Here is a 19,803-nt window from a genome sequence, read left to right as displayed (position 1 = left end):
GCCCGAAGCGCCAAGCATGCCCTTGCATGCGGCGGGGACGGAATTGCAACGGATACGTGCTGCCGACCGGGTGGGGGGAGCCAACTACATAAATTGAGCTCGACCATCTTCACCTCTCGACATCCTACATCACATCCCTTGTAGAGTAAGCCCTGCAGGTATCTTCACCATGGCGACGCAAACTACCACGACGTCGTCAAAGTTGACGGTGTCAAAGCTCGACCGACCCCTCTACACCGTCGACGAGCTTGTCCGCCGCCGCGCGCTTGAAATCCCCGATGCGGTTGCCATCGGATATCCCAAGGAGGGACTCTTGGATTTTGAAGAACACAGCTTTCGCGCCATAGACAGATATGTCGATGCGGCGGCACAAAGGCTTCAGGAACTGGGCATTTCTCCGGCGGTAGGCCACCTCGAAACCCTTGCGTGTACCTTCACTGACGAGGCGTAGGACCCAGCGTTAGAACAGTCCCCGGCGGTAGGCATCCTCGCCCAATCCGGACTTCATGTCGCAATCACAATCATGGCGCTGAACCGTCTGGGCTGCGCGGCATTCCTCATCTCAACCCGTCTCGCAAGCCCGGCAATCACTCGCCTTTGCGACCTAGCGAACTGCAAGTCCATGTTAACAACGCCAAACTTCCACCCTGTATTGTCGGAAGTTCAGAAGCAGCATCAACTCGAAGTCCTACCGCTCATCCAACACTCGGATTACTACGGCAAGGACGCTCCCAGGTTCACACGATCTTACGACCCGGAAAAGGAGAACAAGAAGATCATGGCCATCATCCACTCGTCCGGCTCGACGGGTCTCCCGAAGCCGATTTACCTCACGCATCGCAGTGTCATCGGCGCATCCATGACAAACATGGGTCTGCGGGCTTTCATCTGTTCACCTCTATTTCACAGCCATGGTTTCTACGAGATCTTCAGGTCCATGTACTCCAAGTTGCCGATCTACATGGGCAACTACAGCATTCCCTTGACGAGTCAGAATCTCATCAAGATGCTTGATTACGTGAAGCCGGGTGTCTTCCACGTGGTGCCGTACGTGGTCAAGCTTCTCGCAGAAACGGAAGAAGGCATTCAGGCGCTCGCGAATGTGAAACTGGTGCTCTTCGGCGGCAGTAGTTGTCCAGATGACCTCGGTGACCGCTTAGTGAGCAAGGGTGTCTACCTCGTCGGCAATTACGGCTGGTAAGTGACTCCCTTCTTCTCCGCCCCTACGACCTACTGACAACAACACAGCACCGAGATCGGCAGAATCATGAACTCCGTTCGTCCAGCAGGCGACAAGGCATGGAACTACATGCGCCCACTCGCCGTCGCAAAGCCCTACATCCTCATGGACGAAATCTCCCCCGGCATCTTCGAGTGCGTCTGCCTCGACGGCTGGCCCTCCAAGAGCACCAACAACTCGGACGACCCGCCAAACTCCTTCCGCACCAGGGACCTCTTCACGCGCCACCCCACGCAGCCGGATATGTGGAAGTACATCAGCCGCCTCGACGACCGGTTCACCCTCATCAACGGCGAGAAGGTCCTGCCCATCCCCATCGAGGGACGCATCCGCCTGGAGCAGATCGTCAAGGAGGCCATCGTCTTTGGGGAGCAGCGGGACTATCCTGGTGTGCTGATCGTCAAGGCTGATAGCGTGGCCGACATGCCTGACGAGCAGTTTCTTGAGGAGATTTGGCCCGCTGTGGAAGCTGCCAACGCCCAAGCCGAGTCATTTTCACGTATCCCCAAGGAGCTCGTTGTCATCCTGCCATCTGATGCTGAGTACCCCAAGACGGATAAGGGAACTTTTATCCGGGTGCCCTTTTACCGAAAGTTTGAGAAGGAGATCCAGGCCGCGTACGATGGGTACGAGAACGACAACGACAAGGGCGGTTCACTCTCTCTGGAGGGCGCGGAACTTGAGAACTGGCTTTTCCAACAGCTCAATGAGAAGTCTGAGAATGCTCTCCCATCGGTGGAGGCGGATTTCTTCGCATCCGGCATTGACAGTTTGCTGTGCATCCAGACGTGGAGTCTGATCAAGAGGAAGCTCGACTTGGGCGGCCGACAGGGGCAACTTGGCCAAAACGTGTTGTACGAGACTGGCAACATCAAGCAACTTGCTCGCCACCTCGAGGGGCTAAAGAGTGGCAGAGAAGATGCGGTCAAGGACGAGTTGGAGAAGATGGAGGAACTGATAGCCAAGTACTCCTCCTTCAAGACACACGTCCCAGGGTCAGCTCCCAAGCCTGGAAAGGACCTTGTCGTAAGTTTCCCTTCTCAAACTCAGAGACTTTCACTAACAGTCCCCAAAGCTCGTCACCGGCGTCACCGGCGGTCTGGGAGCCCACATCCTAGCCCAGCTCACATCCCTCCCAAACATCGCCCAAGTCTACGCCGCCGTCCGCGCCCCCAACGACGCCGCCGCAGCAACCCGCGTCTCAACCTCGCTCTCCTCCCGCGGTATCACCCTCACATCCGCCCAAGAAGCCAAGATCGTGCCTCTCTCGGCCGACCTCGGCGCCCCAGACTTCGGGCTCGCTCCGTCCCGTCTCGCGGACCTCAAGTCGAACCTCACCCTCGTGATCCACAGCGCCTGGGCCGTCAACTTCAACATCCCGGTGCAAAGCTTCGAGGACCAGCACATCAAGGCAGTCTACAATCTCATCCAGCTCTGCCAATCCGTCGACACGCCCTCGCCGGCGCGCTTCTTCTTCTGTTCGTCCGTTTCCTCGGCCGGTGGCACGCCGAGGCCGGGCACGGTGGAGGAAGGTCCCGTGCCGACGCCGAAGAACGCCCAGGGCACGGGATACGCTAGGTCCAAGTACGTCTCTGAGCACGTCACACGGAATGCGAATAAGAGTGCCGGTGCGGCTGCGCGGGTGTTGAGAATTGGGCAGCTGGTTGGAGACAGCAAGGTCGGAGAGTGGAATACAACGGAAGGAATCCCGTTGATGATTCAGACTGCTGCGACGCTGGGGGCACTACCCAAACTTGAAGAGGTGAGCTATTCCGAAGTTCTCACACTGCGATCGATTGCTAATTCATTCCAAGGAAATGTCGTGGCTACCGGTTGACTTAGCCGCGGCCATCATCCTCGACATGACAAACGCCGACAGGAGCAAGTCAGATGAAGAGATCGTCCGACGAGACTCAGACGCAGATCTCGTCTACCACGTCCTCAACCCGACCCGCTTCCACTGGACTCAGCAGATGCTCTCGTCACTGGCCAAGGCTGGTTTGGAATTCGAGGCGCTGCCAACAGACCAATGGATGGAGAGATTGCGCAGATCAGAAAGAGACCCGAAGAAGAACCCGCCGATCAAGCTTCTGGACTGGTTCGAGAGCAAGTATGGCAACAAGGCCGGCACGTTCAAGGGCGGGCTTGAATACTTGACGGAACAGAGCAAGAAGGACAGCCCGACGTTGAGAAATTTGCCTGACGTTACGGATGTAACGTTTGTTCGCATGATGATTGATAAGTTGAAGGCTCGCTGGGAAGCCGGAGCATGATAGGTATATCTCATCAGCATGGGGTTAGAATAGAGGCACATACGAATACCCTCTAGATCTAGAGTAGCTGGGCTTGAATAGCCACTTTGAGCATTATTGGTTGTCATTGGCAAACAAATTTGCGAAGTACTACTTAGATATCTCAACTTCAAAAATTATGTTTATTCATTACTTGTCACTCTCACTCAATCTGCGGTTTTCTTCTTGGTATTGGATGTTCACTTTCTTTCCTATTCATTGGATTACTCAGTCATTGCTTTTTGATTATGATCAAAGCTGTTGTAATGACCATGGTTGTTAATATTGCTATTATCCCTGGCTACTTTTATCATAGGTGTCGTCGTCGTCATTGCAGCTTGTGTTACATTCCGCTTGTAAACGAAACTCATTCGCACAACCTTCTTTTCTCACATCAACCAGTGCGATTAAACAACTTGCCTTTCTTGAAATATCCGCCGCGCAGAGTCCGTATCATGCCATTTGGTACGTTTCGTCACAGACAGTGAAGAGAGATCAACGGTGCGCGAAAACATGCATCAACTTCGGGACTGCGTTGTATTGCCGTAATGGAAAGCTTTCAGCCCACACAAAAGACCGCCACGCCTAACCCTTTTTTCTCCCCGCATTGGGGAAAAGACTGTCCTTAACACCGCACCGACTGCCTAGGTCGGTACCGTTCTGGATTCTTGCCGCCGCTCTTGCCTCCAGATTGTCATCGCCAAAGAGATTTTTGTTCGAGTTATAAAGCTGCCTCATTGGTACAGTCTGGCTGTGAATCCATGCCGAGTTCGTCATCGCGCTAGTATGTTGCCCTACTACAGGAGCACTGAATTCAATAGCTGTCGCTGCGGCATCAAGGCTTGGAACAGACTCTTGAAGCATTTTTGCTGTTGCATTCCATCTGCCCTGGAGATTGGTCGCAATCTCGTTACCCTGGAAGGGCACGGCTTGCTGCCACGGAGGCCCCGTCCCGATTCCAACTTTGTCTGGTCTCAAAGCCCCAAATGCGTGTGACGAGGTCTGACGGGGAGTGTAACGGGTTGTAGAGATACGCTCAACCAGCATGTTTGCCACGGTTTGGCAGTTGCCATCAATAAGGTCATATTTCCCCTGCAAGTGGCCGGTGCATAGCTCATTTGCTGAAATATCAGTTTAGTAAGTTACTCAATGAAGAGAAGGATGTGTGGAGCGCCCAATTACCGATAGCTAGAATCTCTTCATTTGTCTTTGATGTGGCAACCTCCGTATCTTGATACAGCAGGTTGTCGGAATTCTTTGCCTCTTCTTTAGCACGTTGCTGTCCGGAACGCGTCAGAATGCCTATTCCACCATTCGGTCGATACAGCTCAAAATAGGTTCCCCCATCCGCATCGGACGTGGCGCCAACACTGATTCCCCAGTGCTGTGCATATGATGGAAGGGGGATTGCGTTGCCAGGCCGAGTATCCTGGGATCCGCTCAGACCTGGTGTTCCGGCCGGGGTGACCAGCAAGTGGATCGCTCTGAGACCACGAGCTACATCTCTGTCGTTCATGATTCGGTTTCAGTTTGATTAGACTATTGCGTCGAAATCTTTCACGTTTCTTAGCTTGAGTTGTTAAACGGATTCAACGATAATGCATTACGCATACCGTAGTCTCTCTAGGTCCAAATGCTCTCTCCAGATACGTGAAGCGAAGGAGCAAGGTGTGTGATCCGGCTATAAAAGTTGTGTGACTTCCGGATCTCTTGGACAACTCACAGTATATATGGGTGGCATGAAACAAAAGGCGAAAAGACAACGGAGGCAGTAGTGTCAATATATACAGAGCGTTGTATTGTAATTTCAGGCCTCGTGGGCATTTGGTGGCTTGCGTCACGAGACCCGAAATTCAGGCAGAAGCACAAGACCTAGAAGCTGCAGTTAAGACATGATATGTAATTCATAACATCTTGTGCAGCACCTGATTAATATTTGGCCACATGATGGGTAGCGACCAATGCGCTGCCGCCGTGCAGCTGCAGAGCCTCAGCTCGACCGAACTTACGGTGGCTTATGCAAGATATCTGACGGCATAATCATTATCAGCCAATACAAGTTGCATTTTCCATCCCTGGGCGGTAGCACAGTGCCAGCCTGTTCTATACAAAGCGCAAGCGTTGCTTGGCAGGCTGCGGCTGAACAAACTTCGCAACCAGACGTCAAACCAAATTGACGCAACTGAATCACACCTGTGTTTGGGCGCCTCACTACAGAGTATTAATGAAGATCTTCCGGCGCTTCGCTTACGGCTTTACATTGCCTCCTCCACCTCTGCGTATTATTCAACGTAAGATCGCCATTGATAGCTCACGTAGTTTACATCGATAACCTACAATGATCGGACTTATTGCTCGCGCTACTGACTTCACCAAACAGGTAAGACTGCCCAATCATAGTGATATATTCAAAACCAAGCCACCTCATTCTGACTCCTTTCAAGACACTTTGGTACACGACGAAGTACATTCGCATGGCTTGGTCACCATCTGGAAATGCTCAGAATGTCGCGAATGTTCTTGCTGCTACTATTGCTGCTGCCTCAGATGATGAAAAGACGACTTTAATAAGGCGTTTCGTTCAATCGAAGCAAGACGAAATCTCGAATGTACTTATTGGAGTGAGTTTCCCCGAACTTATCATGTCAATAATTGCGTTGCTTAAGTCATCGGGTAGAGCGCCCTCGTTGCATCTCTTTCAGCTGGTCTTCTCTCATGGAACTGGTTTCCTGTTCCGCCATACACCGCAAAAGTGTGTTTGCTATGTTCTCTCCTGCACTCACTCGTAGGACTTGGCGTCGCAACCCAGCAAATGGTAGCATTGAGTAGGGCGAGTATACATCCCCGTTTCGCCAATATCGTTCAGCATATAGTCTTACCAGAACCATTGACATCGTCTTCGTCGATTGTCAAGCCGCAGTTATTTTGGAAATCTTTTGCGTGGCAGACACCCACCATGCTGCTGGGAAATAGTATTGTGTTTGTTATTGTCAGCATGTGCATCGCCGTTTATGCAGAAGCAGCGCGGGCGGTGGCGTGGGGCCCCGAGATGGTCACGGCGGTGTGTTTCAGCATATCTCTGGCCTTCAGTTGCGGTTGCTATCTTGTATCCTGGTATTTTATAGAGACGGAGATGCAGGCTGCTATCCAGAGTGATGCATTGTAATGAAGGCGTTGACTCGATTTTTGACGCGGCTGTTGGGTACTGGATCTTGTTCGAGGCCAGTTACTTCATCAAACAAGCTGCCGAGTCGTCAATTTGACGCTACACCATCGATTGTTATAATCATACATCCTGTGAGACCTGGCATTAGGTGGTCAGATCCCTTCAGCTTCTGTGGCAGAGAGAGGGAGAACGGCCGTGTATTTTTGCCTATATCAATTTGAAGAGGCGGCGAACCCGTCTGATGATCGCGCCGTAAGGTATAATCAGTTCTCCCTAATCTTTTGGACGTGGATGATTTTTGCTCTATTCACCCAGCAGTGATTGCTCGTCTGAATAATGCGACTCAAGGCGCCTGGTAGTCTAAGCAGCAATATGGCCCTGCGAGTACCTTCTGAATTTGAAAGAGATTAACTAGCCATCTTTCATTTTTTTAATGCGGAAGTTTGGAATGGAAATTTCAATGCATGAAGACAACACCAATAAAATCTGTAATTTGATGCTAGCAAGGGTATGTGTAGTGCGGCGCGCCAACGCACTCCCGCGTGAAGAACTTCGAAGAGAACAGCGACCTAAAGCGGTGCTACCAATTGCCCAAAACCTCGTCAAACCCCAGAGCTCAAGAGTCATGAAGAGGACGTCTACGAGGGCTTCGCGCCCGTCTAAAGTCAAATGCAACCGATGACCCGTGCCCCAGTGGTTGCAATCAGTCCCAAAACGCCAGCGACCCATGTTAAACCCAATGTTGTTTGCACTTTCCGCCGTTTAAAGCATCGCGGCACCGAGCATGGCGGCGCCGATCATGCCGAAGCCCATCTCCGGACGCACGGCGGCGGCGGTTGTGGCGCTGGCCGGGGACGCGGAGCTAGCGGTTGCGGTCGCAGTCGCGAGAGCACCGCTGAGGAGGTTCGAGGCGGAGGCGATGGCGGAGGAGTCGGGGTTGGCTTCGACGTAGCTGCAGATTTGCGGGGCGACCTTGGCGGCGGCTGTAAATCATCCAGTTAGCCATGCTTTATTCTTGATATCTAAATGGTTTTGGGAAAGAAGACTTACTGGCAATCTCAGTGGTGGAACATCCGGCAGTGAGGATGCAGGTCGTCAAGCTGGACGTAAGAGTGTCCTTGCTGTTGCAGAGACATGTAAAGTCGGTCGCGGAGCATCCAATGGTCGTGGCGGCTTTGGTGAGACAGCTGGTTGCGCATGAGGGAAGCTGGGCGACGAGACCTGCGAGGTCTGTTGAGCTGGACGAAGCGGCGGTTGTGGTGGCGGACTGCGCGGCGACGAGGCCGGTGAAGATGCTGAGCGCGACGGTGTACTTCATCTTGGCGGGTGTTGGTCTGGATGTTTGGTTTGTTGGTTCTGGAATCGGCTATCGATGATCGAGGTGATCTTTCGTTGTTCAGTGCGGTGATCAACGATGTCGTCTTGGGGTCGAGGTCAGGATTGGCGTTGGTGTAGGTGGACAACACGTGGGCGAGATTCGCGGGATGGCACGACGGGATAACGAAATGGAACCAAGAGAGCAATTACACACGACTTGGAAGGCGAGCAGGGCAAAAAGTGGTGCTTGCGGGTATCAATCTTATTCGTGGTGGTCGAATCGAGGGGAAAACTGGGAAAGAAGAAATCGGCAATGAGACGACGGCGGCGGGTACGGGGGAGTAATAAACCAGAAACGAGGTCGCTATTGCTGGCAATCTCTGGCTCCCGTCACCTATCTCTTACCTTTTGAGCCCAGCCACATTCAACTCAATCGCCGAAACGAAGACGCAAGGAAACCGCCGCCCAGAGAAATACGAGACGGTGGTTCACCAGGGTGCGCCCGAGCCAAGGATCTAGGAAATGCACCTGGCAAATACGACTGACTGGGCCCAGCCGATGGCGAGTGCGACTTGGGCTTGGCCTCTGCTGACTGCTGCCAGCGGTGTTGTGCGATCAGCAGCTTGGAAGCTCCAGTCTTTTTCCTTCGTCGTCGACACTGCCTCGATGCCGCGCGGTCCATCCTTGGCGGATACGGCTCTGGAGAGGGCCACTTGGGGATGCTGCGAGCCAATCTCAGGGCACTGTTTGGATTACACGGGCTGTGATGGCGATGTTGAGTTACAGGTTGAGAACGACTTCATGCGGCGGCAATTAGCCTTGAACCGCAACGTTCGTTGGCGAAAGCGAACTGTTCATGGTGCAAGCACGATTCACGAAACACCCAATAGCAAATGCGTTCGTTGCAGAATGCGCACTCACTGCATCTTCCCGTGCTGTTCGGATGACAGCCGTCTGAAGAGATGGGATGCACCACTGTCGTCGCACAGATTCTAGACTTTCAATCGAACAACCACCGCCCGGAACCCGAGGAATAGGGGCCCCGTCCAACGTGCGCATCTTCTCCCCTTTCACCCTGATGTCAGACTCTTATTTTAGTGATAGACCCCTGACGTGGCCCCCGCTGAGCCGCCCTTGGCAAGGGTTCGCGTGGGATGACCGGGTCTCTCCAATCTCCAATCTCCACGCCTCGCCCATCATTGTTGTCTCCCATCTCTGACAGTGGGCGCCGTCTGACCATTGCAAAAAGGCTGGACCGTGTCCATTGACGCGGAGAGCTGACGGAAGCGATGAGGGCAGCTGGATACTGTAATCAAGCTTCGTTTGCTCATCAATTCCCCCGTCCAAGTGACCGGCACTGCAGAGGGTCTGCCCCTGATATTCAGGGGTTCGTGGCTGAATGTTACAGATCCCACGCGGGCCGATGTTTCCATTCCGACATCCAGGGTGTGCGTTGTTTGAAAGTCTGCCGAACGGCCGGCCGTTGAATGTCAAATACCAGTAAAGTTGGCAAGCTCTTTTCCTGACAGCTATCGGGCGCATCGAAGATCCCTTGTGTCGTCTGCATTACTGAGCTTTGCTGATGGTTCGCTCTGAAGCTCGAGCCAAGGCGGTCCGGTTTTTGGCAGCGCCTTAGCAGAGCTTGGGGCAAAGCTGGGAGCATCTGTACCACTGACGCGGCAGCCTGGGCTGAAGTCATTTCGCCAAACGGTTTGGAACGGCTACCTGTGCGGTGAACTCAGGTGAAGCAAATGAGTGTTTTCGTAGTGGTAGCTCTTACGGCGCAGTCTCACTGCCTCTGGGTTCGTTTGAATGGGAGACACTAGCGACTCAGCCTCCTACGAAATGAGCGAGAAGGATCGGTTCAGGGTTTGATGTACGATGCAGGCCGACAATCGAAAAGCCAGGCTTCGTGAAAAGGTGAATGCTGCGCCATCTTATGGAAGCTGATGCCGATAGATCGCAATTCTGTATGACCATGAGAAACACTGGAAAGAAGGCCTGCATCCAATAGGTACGAAATGGGATCACGGCTTTGATGAGCGTCTGCTCGGTCAAAATGAAGCATTGCCGACGGCCAAATCCCACGATGACCGAGCCCTTCGGCACCCATCCTCGCTAGTGGTCCCACATCGGCGGACCTCCCGAGTCAAACACGGCGCCGACGAACTGTCGGCCGGACGGGAAGCAAGACGGCGACTTACAGAATTCTCCCGGAGCGGCTGGCCTTTAAAGGTTTTTGATTCTGACGGAATATTGAGTTCGTAGATAATCAGATCAGCATTCTATTCCATTCAACCAATCGTCATCCAGCTCGTTCTGACAATGGCCACTACACCCGCACGAAGCAACGACGCTCAGCCGAGCCAAAATCTCGTTTGGGAACAGATCCCGCTCACCGTCAACGGCACTGCTATCTCAGTCTCTGCCGTACGCCGTGATGGTCCTGCCGCACCAATTCTCTTCCTTCATGGCTTCGGCAGCACCAAGGAAGATTACACAGACATCAACCTCCACCCGTCACTCTCCAAGTACCCAATCATTGCATACGATGCACCAGGGAGCGGCTCCTCTACCATCGCGGACTACTCTGCGCTATCGATGCCCTTCCTCGTCGCCGTCGCTGAAGCAGTCTTGAAGACCCATGGCATCAAGAAATACCACCTCGTCGGCCATTCCATGGGGGGCCTAACGGCCTTACTCCTCGCCCAGCGGAACCCAGGCTCGGTACTGAGCTTCACCAATATCAAGGGCAACCTCGCTCCCGAAGATTGCTTCCTGAGCAGACAGATCCTCGACTTTCCGGCGGAAGATGCCGAGATGTTCGTCGCGGAATTCATCGAGCGCACGCGGCAGTCTGCCTTCTTCGGCAACGGAGTCTACGCCGCTGCGTTCAGGGCCAAGGTCAGAACTGAGGCTATACGTCCTACGTTTGAGAGCATGGTGGAGTATTCGGACAACGGAGATTTGCTTGGGATCTTCATGGGCCTGGCGTGCCCCAGGATGTTCATGTTTGGGGTGCAGCACGCAACGTTGTCGTATCTACCCGCCATTGCCAAAGCCGGCGTTGAACTAGCGGAGATTCCCAAGAGTGGTCATTTTGTCATGTACACCAACCCAGTTGCGATGTGGGACCGAATTGAAGACTTTTTAGAGAGAACTTCGGATGTGACCACGAAGGTGCATACACGGTCAGCTACATAGACGGGCAAGGTTGCAGCATTTATGGTCGACCTTTTTGTCCATCTGCAACATTTAAAAATTACTGTTCCAACCGAATGATTTATTCCTAGTTTTCGTTTGCACGAGAGAATTCACTTTACTTAATCCTATCACCTGTTGTTGCCTACCTTACAGTAAGTTGGACTTACCAAGCCTCAATCGCATCGGACATGGCGTGCCGAAAGTCGCACTCGGCGCAGCACACATGGGGACTCCAAACTCTTCCATGTGAGTTACGGCATCAAATCCTGGAAGATCTTCGACAGCAAGCCGGCACAGACCAAAGATTTTCCGCCTGGGCCCACGTTGCGCGGGAATGGCAACGGTTCTTTGAGCCAGACCTTTTCGAGTCTCTGAGCCTCCAGACTCCCCGCCCAGATATGCGGCAGTTCGAGAATGTGGTCGTGAATGGTCGACAGAAGTTTGTCAGAAAGATTTCTCTTCATGTGCATTTGGCGCGGTACTCCCAAAAAGAGAACTACGAGTTCGAGGATGAAGATACAAGAAAGGCTGACATAAAGGCATTCTCTGACGCCATACTCAACCTCTTCTCGGTCCTGTCTGAATGGAAAGATGGTGCCTCAGCTCAAGGCCTCACATTTGAGTTGAGTGCTAGCTCACCCAGTTACGACCTTCATCGAAACACCGGGGCCTACGTCACCAGGATTCAATACCAAGCATTAAAGCAACGCTTACTAGGAACCCTCCTTGACATCCACTCCAACTCCCCGTCGGCATCTATTCCCTCCGTGCCAATCATCACGCGCTTCTCTATGAACCAGCGATCCCATCGAAAATTGTCTCCATCAGCGGTGGCAATGCTCTTGGCCAGCATGCCTTGTTTGAGAGATGTGAACTACCAGCCAGTATGGGCAGACGGCTTGTTTGCGCCAGACGAGCCCGAGGGCGATTTCAACTCATGCGACTTAGCGATATCGACCCTCTTCAGATCGGTCTATATATCCTCGACTGTGCAGGACTTATCCTTATGGGAAGCACCATTTTTTGGTTGGAGTATGCGTCCGAGAAAAGCCCCAAAAAGTCTGGTCTCCGTCGCAGTTTTGGCGAGTTACCGGCTCCGAAATTTCACGATATCGAACGTCGCCGATGCTGTGCAATTTTTCAAGTGCCACGAGACTATGATGCATGGTCTAGGCGGCCTTAATCACGCACACTGGCCAAATCTCGTCCACTTGTGCTTGACCACCTACCGCGGCAAAGACAACCTGGACTTTTTGCTTGTGAGAGCGGCAAGAGCTGCTTGTCAGATGCCAAAGCCTAGGATCATGGAGGTATGGTGTCCGGATGTCGATAGGCATAAACCAACGTCATTCCTCTTTCGCTACGAGGTTAGGAGAACTGACACGAGACTGACTGTGATGGCGACTTCGAGAATCAGCCTCAGCGAAGAGATCCTCACCGCTTGGCAGCGAGTATCTGACCTTCATTCGCAACACAAGCTTGGATATAGGGTCGATTTCATTGATGTACGTCACCCGTGTTGTCTTCCGCGGTTTGCAAGCGTCTTCTCTTGTACGATCTGTTACGAGATTGGGGACCTGAGCTTTAGTAGTAATTGAGGAGCATAACTTTGGTTACTTTCAAGGCTTCGACACGAAGGCATTTGGTGCTTTACAAGCAAACATAATGATCATCAAAACTTCATATAAGTCATATGCAATGTTCACTATGACGTGCACTAACATGCTGAAATTCTGGGAACGCGTTGCAGGAAATCTTGGCAGCAGCCAAGTTTACGAATTTATTTACAAGGTAGCAAGATGCCAAGTATTTACATGCTGAATATACGCAACACGGAGACCTTAGAGCTAAGATCTTTGCCTACTGGGCCCATCCATCATCACCCCAAACAGGCCCACCAGGAGGAGTGTACTCGGTAACCTTGCGGTAGTCGAGAAAGATCTAGAGAGTTGTCAGTTGACATGCTTGGGGATTCCACATAGGTTGGAGTTACTCACCGACTTGGTATCATCAGCCTTGTACGCTCCAGGAAGCGCGATGCCTTCGGGGAGCTTGGTCGTTCCGTCCCCAGTAACAGTGATCTGGTGGCAGCCCGGGTAGAATTGCGCCAATTTTCCGTCCGTGTTCGTGCGTTGCAGGCCGAGAATCTCGTGTCTATGAGAACCCAAGTTAAAAGATTGTTTGGTCGCAGAGGCCGAGGCTACACTTACCGAAGGATGTACTCCCCAGGAGCAATCTTGGAGGGCAACTTGACAGTGTAGGTGCTGTTGTTCTCTGGAAGCCTCTTGCTAGCCCAGGGAATGGCCTCCTTGGCATCGTAACCAGACTGGTCAATCTTGACCCAGACATTGCCGGTGCTGCCGTCAAACTCGCTGCACTTGCCACCACAGCTGGCAAGGTATGTCATAACTTCCCGTTTGTTAGCATTTTCAACCCTCCATCGGAGTCGGACGGCGTCCACGACTTACTCGGGCCGGGGTGATCGCTCTTCCACTCAGTCCACATGAACTTGACAGTGCTTCCAGCAGCGACGTTGGCAGTCTCAGTGGCGGGGACGTTGTTCTTGTCGCTTCCGATGTTGCAGGTGATGGCGTCGGTCTATGCAGTTGACGAGTCAGCGTTGGTACAGTACAAGCGGGTAGTTTGTGCATACCTCGAAGAGCCCATCGGTGACTGGGCCATTGTCTTTGAACTTGCGGGTGATTTTCTCGACCTTCTTCGACGGATCTTTGTAAGGGTTCCAGGTGTTGACGAGGTTCTCGCCGAGCATGATCTGCTGGACGAATCCGTGGGCCGACGCGGTCGCGACCAGCGCGGAAACAGCAGTTGCCGAAGTAACCTTCATCTTGAAGTGTGGTTTTTGAAAAGAACGAAAACAATCCAAAACAAATGAGGACCCTGCTCTGAAGAACTATCAACAACTCTTGATGTCGTTCTTCACCACATCTTTTATAATTCTCGGACAGCGCAGAATTTCTCCTGGTTGGTGGACTCCCCTGCGATGTCTTGGCACGTTGCAAGCACCGTTCCTTGCCCATTTCGTTCTTGTCCATAGTCCGAGTTCACGCCTTTTTCGTTCCACTTGATCACACGTCCACTTCTGCAATTGGCCATCTCTTGGCATTCATATCCGCTCTCGTCGCTGACTGGCAGTGGCTCTGTTCGATATAAACGATGGGCCTCTCGGGCTGTGTTCCGGGCCTGGCCAAGATTGGTGGGATTTCCCCAAAACAGCACCTCTGCGACCCTGCAAGTATATCCACCCAGCGCAGATCTTCCACAACCCAAATGTTTCCAAGACTGAGATTGGTGAAGAGTCAGATAACGGTGTGAGCTTAATTACTTAGGGTGTTGGCAGGCACCTCGATATGGTTAGGAGAGTCTGAAGCTTATTAAGGAGACTGGAGTTCTTGGCAGGGTTTGACCGTGCTTGCATCAGGTTGGCGGACCACACCCTGTCCTCAGATTGATCCAGGGGCTTGAGTGGAGACATTTCTCCCATCCCACCGGACAGGAAAAGACTTCAGAATAACATCACTTTTGACATCTCAAGAACTGCCGGGGGAGCATCTGGCGCCGACGGTCACAAAGGCACTCCAGAATCAATTCAAAATTTTGTATACATAGGCAAACTGACATTGATACTAATGATAACGAGACTATAAACAAGAAGGAAAAGCATTCGTCCATGCATGTACTTGGTGCGATCGCTGATGAAAAAATGTGGACAAGAAAAGAAAACAAACTATCATGTTGATTCATGGATAACAGCCAGCGGCTGCATCAATCAGTGAGATGACCAGTACTGCTCAAGAGCGTCGTTGACTTCATCAACCTTGCTGTATGCCTCAGTGTTGGCCATAAACTGGATCGACTCCTCAATGGCGCTGTCGGAAAAGGGGCCAGCGCGGGTGCGCAAATCAGCCATGACGTAAGGCTTAGCCCTCCAGCGATCTTCCATGGGGTCAATGAAAGTGGTCTCGTTGTAGCCCCAGTCAGGAAGAGTGGTGACGTTAAATGCCGCCATCATGTCTTGGTCCTCGTGAATCAGGTTGTGGCAGTGGAACATGTAGACTCCGTCCCAGGGCGCATAGTGAGCCTCGACGAGGACAGACTCGCCGCGGCCGAGCCATACAACATCCTTAAGACCCTCTGCCTCGTAGGGCATGACACCACGGTCACCATCTCTGGCAATGACCTTGAAGTCGACCAGATGGACATGAATAGGGTGGGACCATCCATCAGAGCTGTTCTCCAGCTCCCAGATCTCAACGGTGCCTCGAGGAACATTGGCGAGCATGCGGTTCTCGACGTCAGCGAATCCGACACCGTTGATACGCCATTCGCCATTGGTGCGGTGGAATCTGAAGTGGTGGTTGATAGCGTTTCCGGTTGAGGTTGGGAATGGGACAGTTCGAAGAGTCTCCGGGACGCTGGATGTGTCGGGGGAGGAGGTGGTGGTGCCGACGATGAACTTCATAACCTTGTCGGTGTTCAAGTAGTCATCCTCAACTCCGACACCGCCGGCCTTGGGGAAGTTTCGGATCTCAAGCTGTTGTCCAGCGTACTTGGAAAAGTCGATGATAATTTCGTACCGCTCAGCACCAGACACGTACTGCAACAGGTCAGTTCTGTACTGAAACCACGAGAGCTAAACACATAAACTAAATTTACTCACCAGATCGGAGACCTGTACAGGCTTGGTCAAGAGGCCACCATCAGCTGCAATGACCTGGAAAGGCAGCTTGCCGTTGGGCGCATTGGAGTTGACGAGGTAAAGAGCAAATGCACGAGAGACGGAAGCGTCCAAGAGGCGGAATCTATACTTGCGGGGTTCGACGTTCAGGAATGGCCAGGGCTGACCATTGACGTGAATCACATCACCCCACAAGCTGTCCTTCTCCCCAACGGTCGAGAACAGTGTTCCGTCATCGTTATACTGCTTGGAAGTGAGAACCAAAGGGATGTCATAAACGCCATAGCCAGTAGGCAAGTTCAAAGCGTCCTCGGCCGGATCGCTAATGAGATAAGCTCCAGCTTGACCCATGTATGCGTTTTCAGCGGTCTTGGTTGTCAAGAGTCAGTATGGTATCCTTTGGGAAGCGTGCTTAATGACTCACCAAGTGCATTGCGTGATCATGATACCACAGCGTTCTGGCTGACTGCTGGTTGGGGTAGTAGTAATCCTTGTACTCTCCGGGATTGGTAATATCCTCCGCCCAGCCATCGAAAGCGGCGCGGGAGTAGGATCCATGGAGATGAACAGAGTTCTCGTAAGCAGCGTTGTTGATGAAACGAACCACAGACTCGGTGCCACGGGGGATGATCAGAGTGGGGCCAGGAGACATCCCGTCGTAGCCAACAAGAGTGGCAGGACGGAGGTTGGGGTACACCTGGTGACTGAAAGGCTTGATCTCCAGCTCATAGTACCAGATCTCCTTTCCAGTGACAGGACTTATGACTTTCCTATTCTCGTCTTAGATATATCGTCACTAAACTAGCGCTTCGTAGATTGTCCTTACTTGGTCGGCTCCTTTACCGGAGGAATAGGAAGAGCAACTTTATAGATCAAAGCATACTCTGGACTCAACCAGTCTTTTTGAAGAGTGAAGACATCTCCAGGGTCATCTTCAACAATCTGAGCAAGAGCAACGACCTCTGACTCTGGAATCTCCGAGACGTGTGTTTCGCTGAAGGAAGAGTTCTGCGCCTTTACAGAACTGAAAGAGACGGCAGCTTGGAGAGCTGCGATAGCGAGTTGATAACGCATGATGATGACCGCTTGACCACTCAGACTGACAAAATCTGATGCTGATGTTTGAAGTTGTTCAGAAGACTGATGTCTGATGTTTTGTGGCTTGGTTCTCAGTAGATCTCCAGAGGAGATGTCCATAGCCTTATATCATGATGGCTGACTTCACTTCGTTGTCCGGCGACGGAAAAGCATGCTAATATCTTGTAAGCCGGCGGAAAAGACAACCCTCAGACGCATACTAATCATCAAGTTGCAGTTGAGATCCGATATCGTCCGTTCCCCCTCCAGCCTCTCCACTTGACATGTGCTTCATCCCACACTTTGCTCGCGCTCCATGCTCTGATAGGAAATCAATAGCCGCCGTGACTGCTGTCTGCTCTTGCAGATTTGTCGCATGATTCTTCGAAATCCCTCAATCTCGTAGGAATCTGGGCCGCCGTTCCGGTCGAGATGGAGTCGACATGGCAGCACAAACTTCTGTCATAGCTTTGCAATGTGACAGTAAGATCCACCAGTATGGCGGTCTGTCCGGGTTTCCTTTTTCTGCGGTACGAGATGCTAGCCACATTGGTATTTCTTGTAAGTCTTGTTATACCAGCACCAGACATGGCTGACTCCGGCATGTAGGATGAGTGCCCCTTGCCAAGAAGCTTCCCTTGCAGCGATGGCACAGAACACCCGCGGTTAACGAGATGATGGTCTTGGTAAATGGAACCTTAAAGTCAAAGACGTCAGTAAGGGCACAATGGTATTCGAGTAGTGGGAGAATTCTTAGGGGCTCAGCGATTTCCATGTTGCGACTACTCGCAAATATGTTTTGTGGATAGTTGGTGTACCGTGTTATTGAACTAGCCATACCACGGTCACTTCACTTACGACTCTGCACTTAGCACTGTAGATCGACTACGACAATTCTGGAGAAATTTAAGGATTGCTTGTTGTAACATTTGCAACTTCGTCACGAATCGTCTGTCACCCAAAGCAACGAAGCAACACGCGCCATGCTGCAGCACGGTCACGGCATGCAGCTAATATCACGCAAAAGATGTGGATACATGTCGTTGGAGAGACCTTCGTTGAATCACATGATTCGATGTTGCACTCGTATCCATACGAGTCCCAGGCCGAGGCTCAAGGCTTTCTCTTTTGCGATTAATACAGCCCAATAAGGGTGGGCATGGTCTCCAGCCTCTACCTAGTCCTGAGTCTTGCCAAGACAAGTCCAACCTTTGACTAACCTACCCGCACCTCCATGAGTACCATGCTGATAAGCACTCTAAAGAGACGATGAACCATCGATCTTAACGTGAAGTTGTGTGGTCTTCGGGATGGGGACGATCCGGGTGACATCGTGCTAGTGCCGTCGAGGCTGCCTGCTCGCCAGTGGTTGGTTAGTGTTCTTGGATTTTGCCGACTGTTTGCGCGGCTAGCCAACCCCAGACTGACTAAATCCCGCAATATTGACCGCTGCAAAAGTCATTAGTCTTCTACTGGGGTCAAGGGTATTGACTCCTTCGTGGACAGTCGAGGGGATAATGCCACGCACGGTTCAGGGGGCATCCAAGCCACGAAGGCTTTTCCAACGTGCTTCGGTTGAGCCCCTATTACCCGAGCCCGAGCTAGGAACGGTATTTGGGGGCCTTCTTTGAATTTCGATGAGATCGAAACTTTGCCATCATTGCGCTCTCGATCGAACGAAACATGGAAAGCTTTACGGCGATATGCGCTTTGTTTCGTCCCTCGCATACACAATCTCCCATAGCAAATGGTATTACACGGAAGCAGAATTGGCATCACTTGGCTACTTACGGAATCAAAAGTAAAAATTACCAAGCAACTGGTTTTCTGCGGACACGTGCTTAGACAGCATCAGCTGCCGGTGGCGACTCGTGAAAACCTGCCTCCTTGCCGCCAAGCGTGTACATTCAGGTGAAGATTAGGTCCTGTCATGCATCTTGACTGCAACTATATCACGCCGCATCCGGCCCGTACCCTACGTTAGCCGTAGCTTGTTGGACGAAATGCCCCGGGTGGCATACGGAGCCGAACTCTATGTGCCTATGAAGGTTGCGGCGAAGCCTTCAGAAAGGAAGGTGGTAAAGCAGGCAGCCATTTGACCCATTTTTACGGTAGTTCTTGGCGGGAAGGGCTTGTCAGGTCCAACGATGTCCACATGAAATACGCGGGGAGGCTCCAAGTGGAGGGTCGACGCGGGGAGTTCCATAGTGTTTGGGCCCGAATCGGAATAATGGCCTGGAGAGCCCACGACGCACGGTTCCACTAATCCTGTCCAGACGTGCAGTTGTGGAATATCGCGTAAGTATCAGTCATGGCTGGAACGTGATGAGTCGTGATGCAAGCCGTCTACGAATACGGCATCCATGTTAGCAGTTGTCTTTGACTGAGGAGGAGCAGACCTCTTTGACCGTGGTGGTGGCAATTGCCAAGATGTAGCATCACCTCGAGGAACGGCAAGTTTTGACTAGCGAAGAATCCTGTTTGTCGGCAAAACCTGCGACTGTTGCATGTGAACAGGGGAACCGGAGCGAACCCCGATCTGTTTGAGTAGCGTCTAGCAAAAGATGCACGGACTGAGATGATTTGCAACTGCGCTGTTGTCTATTCTGAGAGAAAGATCACATCTCGTTTGATGATGATCTTTCACTTTCATCCGTAGTTCGTGACTTGATCTTCTTGGCTAGGTAACAGAACTGTATCCAAAGTGCAGTGGGCAAACTTTGACAGAGTATGGCTGAGACTCATGTGGCTGCGCTTGGATACCTTCTGGGGACGAAGGTTTAGGCGACTAAATGAGGTCAAGAGATCCCTG

The 19,803-nt window shown here is 52.0% G+C and overlaps 6 protein-coding genes across 6 annotated transcripts; 3 read left to right on the top strand and 3 right to left on the bottom strand.

The window, feature by feature from the left end:
• Positions 1-169: 169 nt before the first annotated feature.
• GCG54_00010718 (Non-canonical non-ribosomal peptide synthetase FUB8) lies at positions 170-3,513 on the top strand (the record flags this gene model as incomplete). Its single annotated transcript, XM_045410637.1, has 5 exons — positions 170-403; positions 452-1,197; positions 1,249-2,266; positions 2,316-3,002; positions 3,055-3,513. The coding sequence occupies 5 exons, from the start codon at positions 170-172 to the stop codon at positions 3,511-3,513; spliced, it is 3,144 nt and encodes a 1,047-aa protein (XP_045257728.1).
• A 3,946-nt stretch (positions 3,514-7,459) lies between these two features.
• GCG54_00010717 (uncharacterized protein) lies at positions 7,460-8,015 on the bottom strand (the record flags this gene model as incomplete). Its single annotated transcript, XM_045410636.1, has 2 exons — positions 7,460-7,680; positions 7,748-8,015. 2 exons carry the CDS (start codon positions 8,013-8,015, stop codon positions 7,460-7,462), a joined length of 489 nt encoding a protein of 162 aa, XP_045257727.1.
• Positions 8,016-10,339: 2,324 nt separating this feature from the next.
• GCG54_00010716 (uncharacterized protein) lies at positions 10,340-11,218 on the top strand (the record flags this gene model as incomplete). Its single annotated transcript, XM_045410635.1, has 1 exon — positions 10,340-11,218. One exon carries the CDS (start codon positions 10,340-10,342, stop codon positions 11,216-11,218), a length of 879 nt encoding a protein of 292 aa, XP_045257726.1.
• Positions 11,219-11,406: 188 nt separating this feature from the next.
• Positions 11,407-11,920, top strand: GCG54_00010715 (uncharacterized protein; the record flags this gene model as incomplete). Its single annotated transcript, XM_045410634.1, is given in 2 exon segments — positions 11,407-11,845; positions 11,862-11,920. 2 exon segments carry the CDS (start codon positions 11,407-11,409, stop codon positions 11,918-11,920), a joined length of 498 nt encoding a protein of 165 aa, XP_045257725.1.
• Positions 11,921-13,078: 1,158 nt separating this feature from the next.
• GCG54_00010714 (Endo-beta-1 4-glucanase D) lies at positions 13,079-14,063 on the bottom strand (the record flags this gene model as incomplete). Its single annotated transcript, XM_045410633.1, has 5 exons — positions 13,079-13,159; positions 13,216-13,372; positions 13,429-13,627; positions 13,687-13,816; positions 13,872-14,063. 5 exons carry the CDS (start codon positions 14,061-14,063, stop codon positions 13,079-13,081), a joined length of 759 nt encoding a protein of 252 aa, XP_045257724.1.
• A 942-nt stretch (positions 14,064-15,005) lies between these two features.
• GCG54_00010713 (Bilirubin oxidase) lies at positions 15,006-16,988 on the bottom strand (the record flags this gene model as incomplete). Its single annotated transcript, XM_045410632.1, has 4 exons — positions 15,006-15,833; positions 15,897-16,283; positions 16,339-16,684; positions 16,741-16,988. The coding sequence occupies 4 exons, from the start codon at positions 16,986-16,988 to the stop codon at positions 15,006-15,008; spliced, it is 1,809 nt and encodes a 602-aa protein (XP_045257723.1).
• Positions 16,989-19,803: the final 2,815 nt, after the last annotated feature.

This window comes from Colletotrichum gloeosporioides (assembly GCF_011800055.1).
Source record: "Colletotrichum gloeosporioides strain Lc1 chromosome Unknown consensus_93, whole genome shotgun sequence".
NCBI classification, from domain to species: domain Eukaryota; kingdom Fungi; phylum Ascomycota; class Sordariomycetes; order Glomerellales; family Glomerellaceae; genus Colletotrichum; species Colletotrichum gloeosporioides.
The sequence above is the reverse complement of the archived record's forward strand: the minus strand, read 5'-3'. Positions and strand labels throughout refer to the sequence as shown.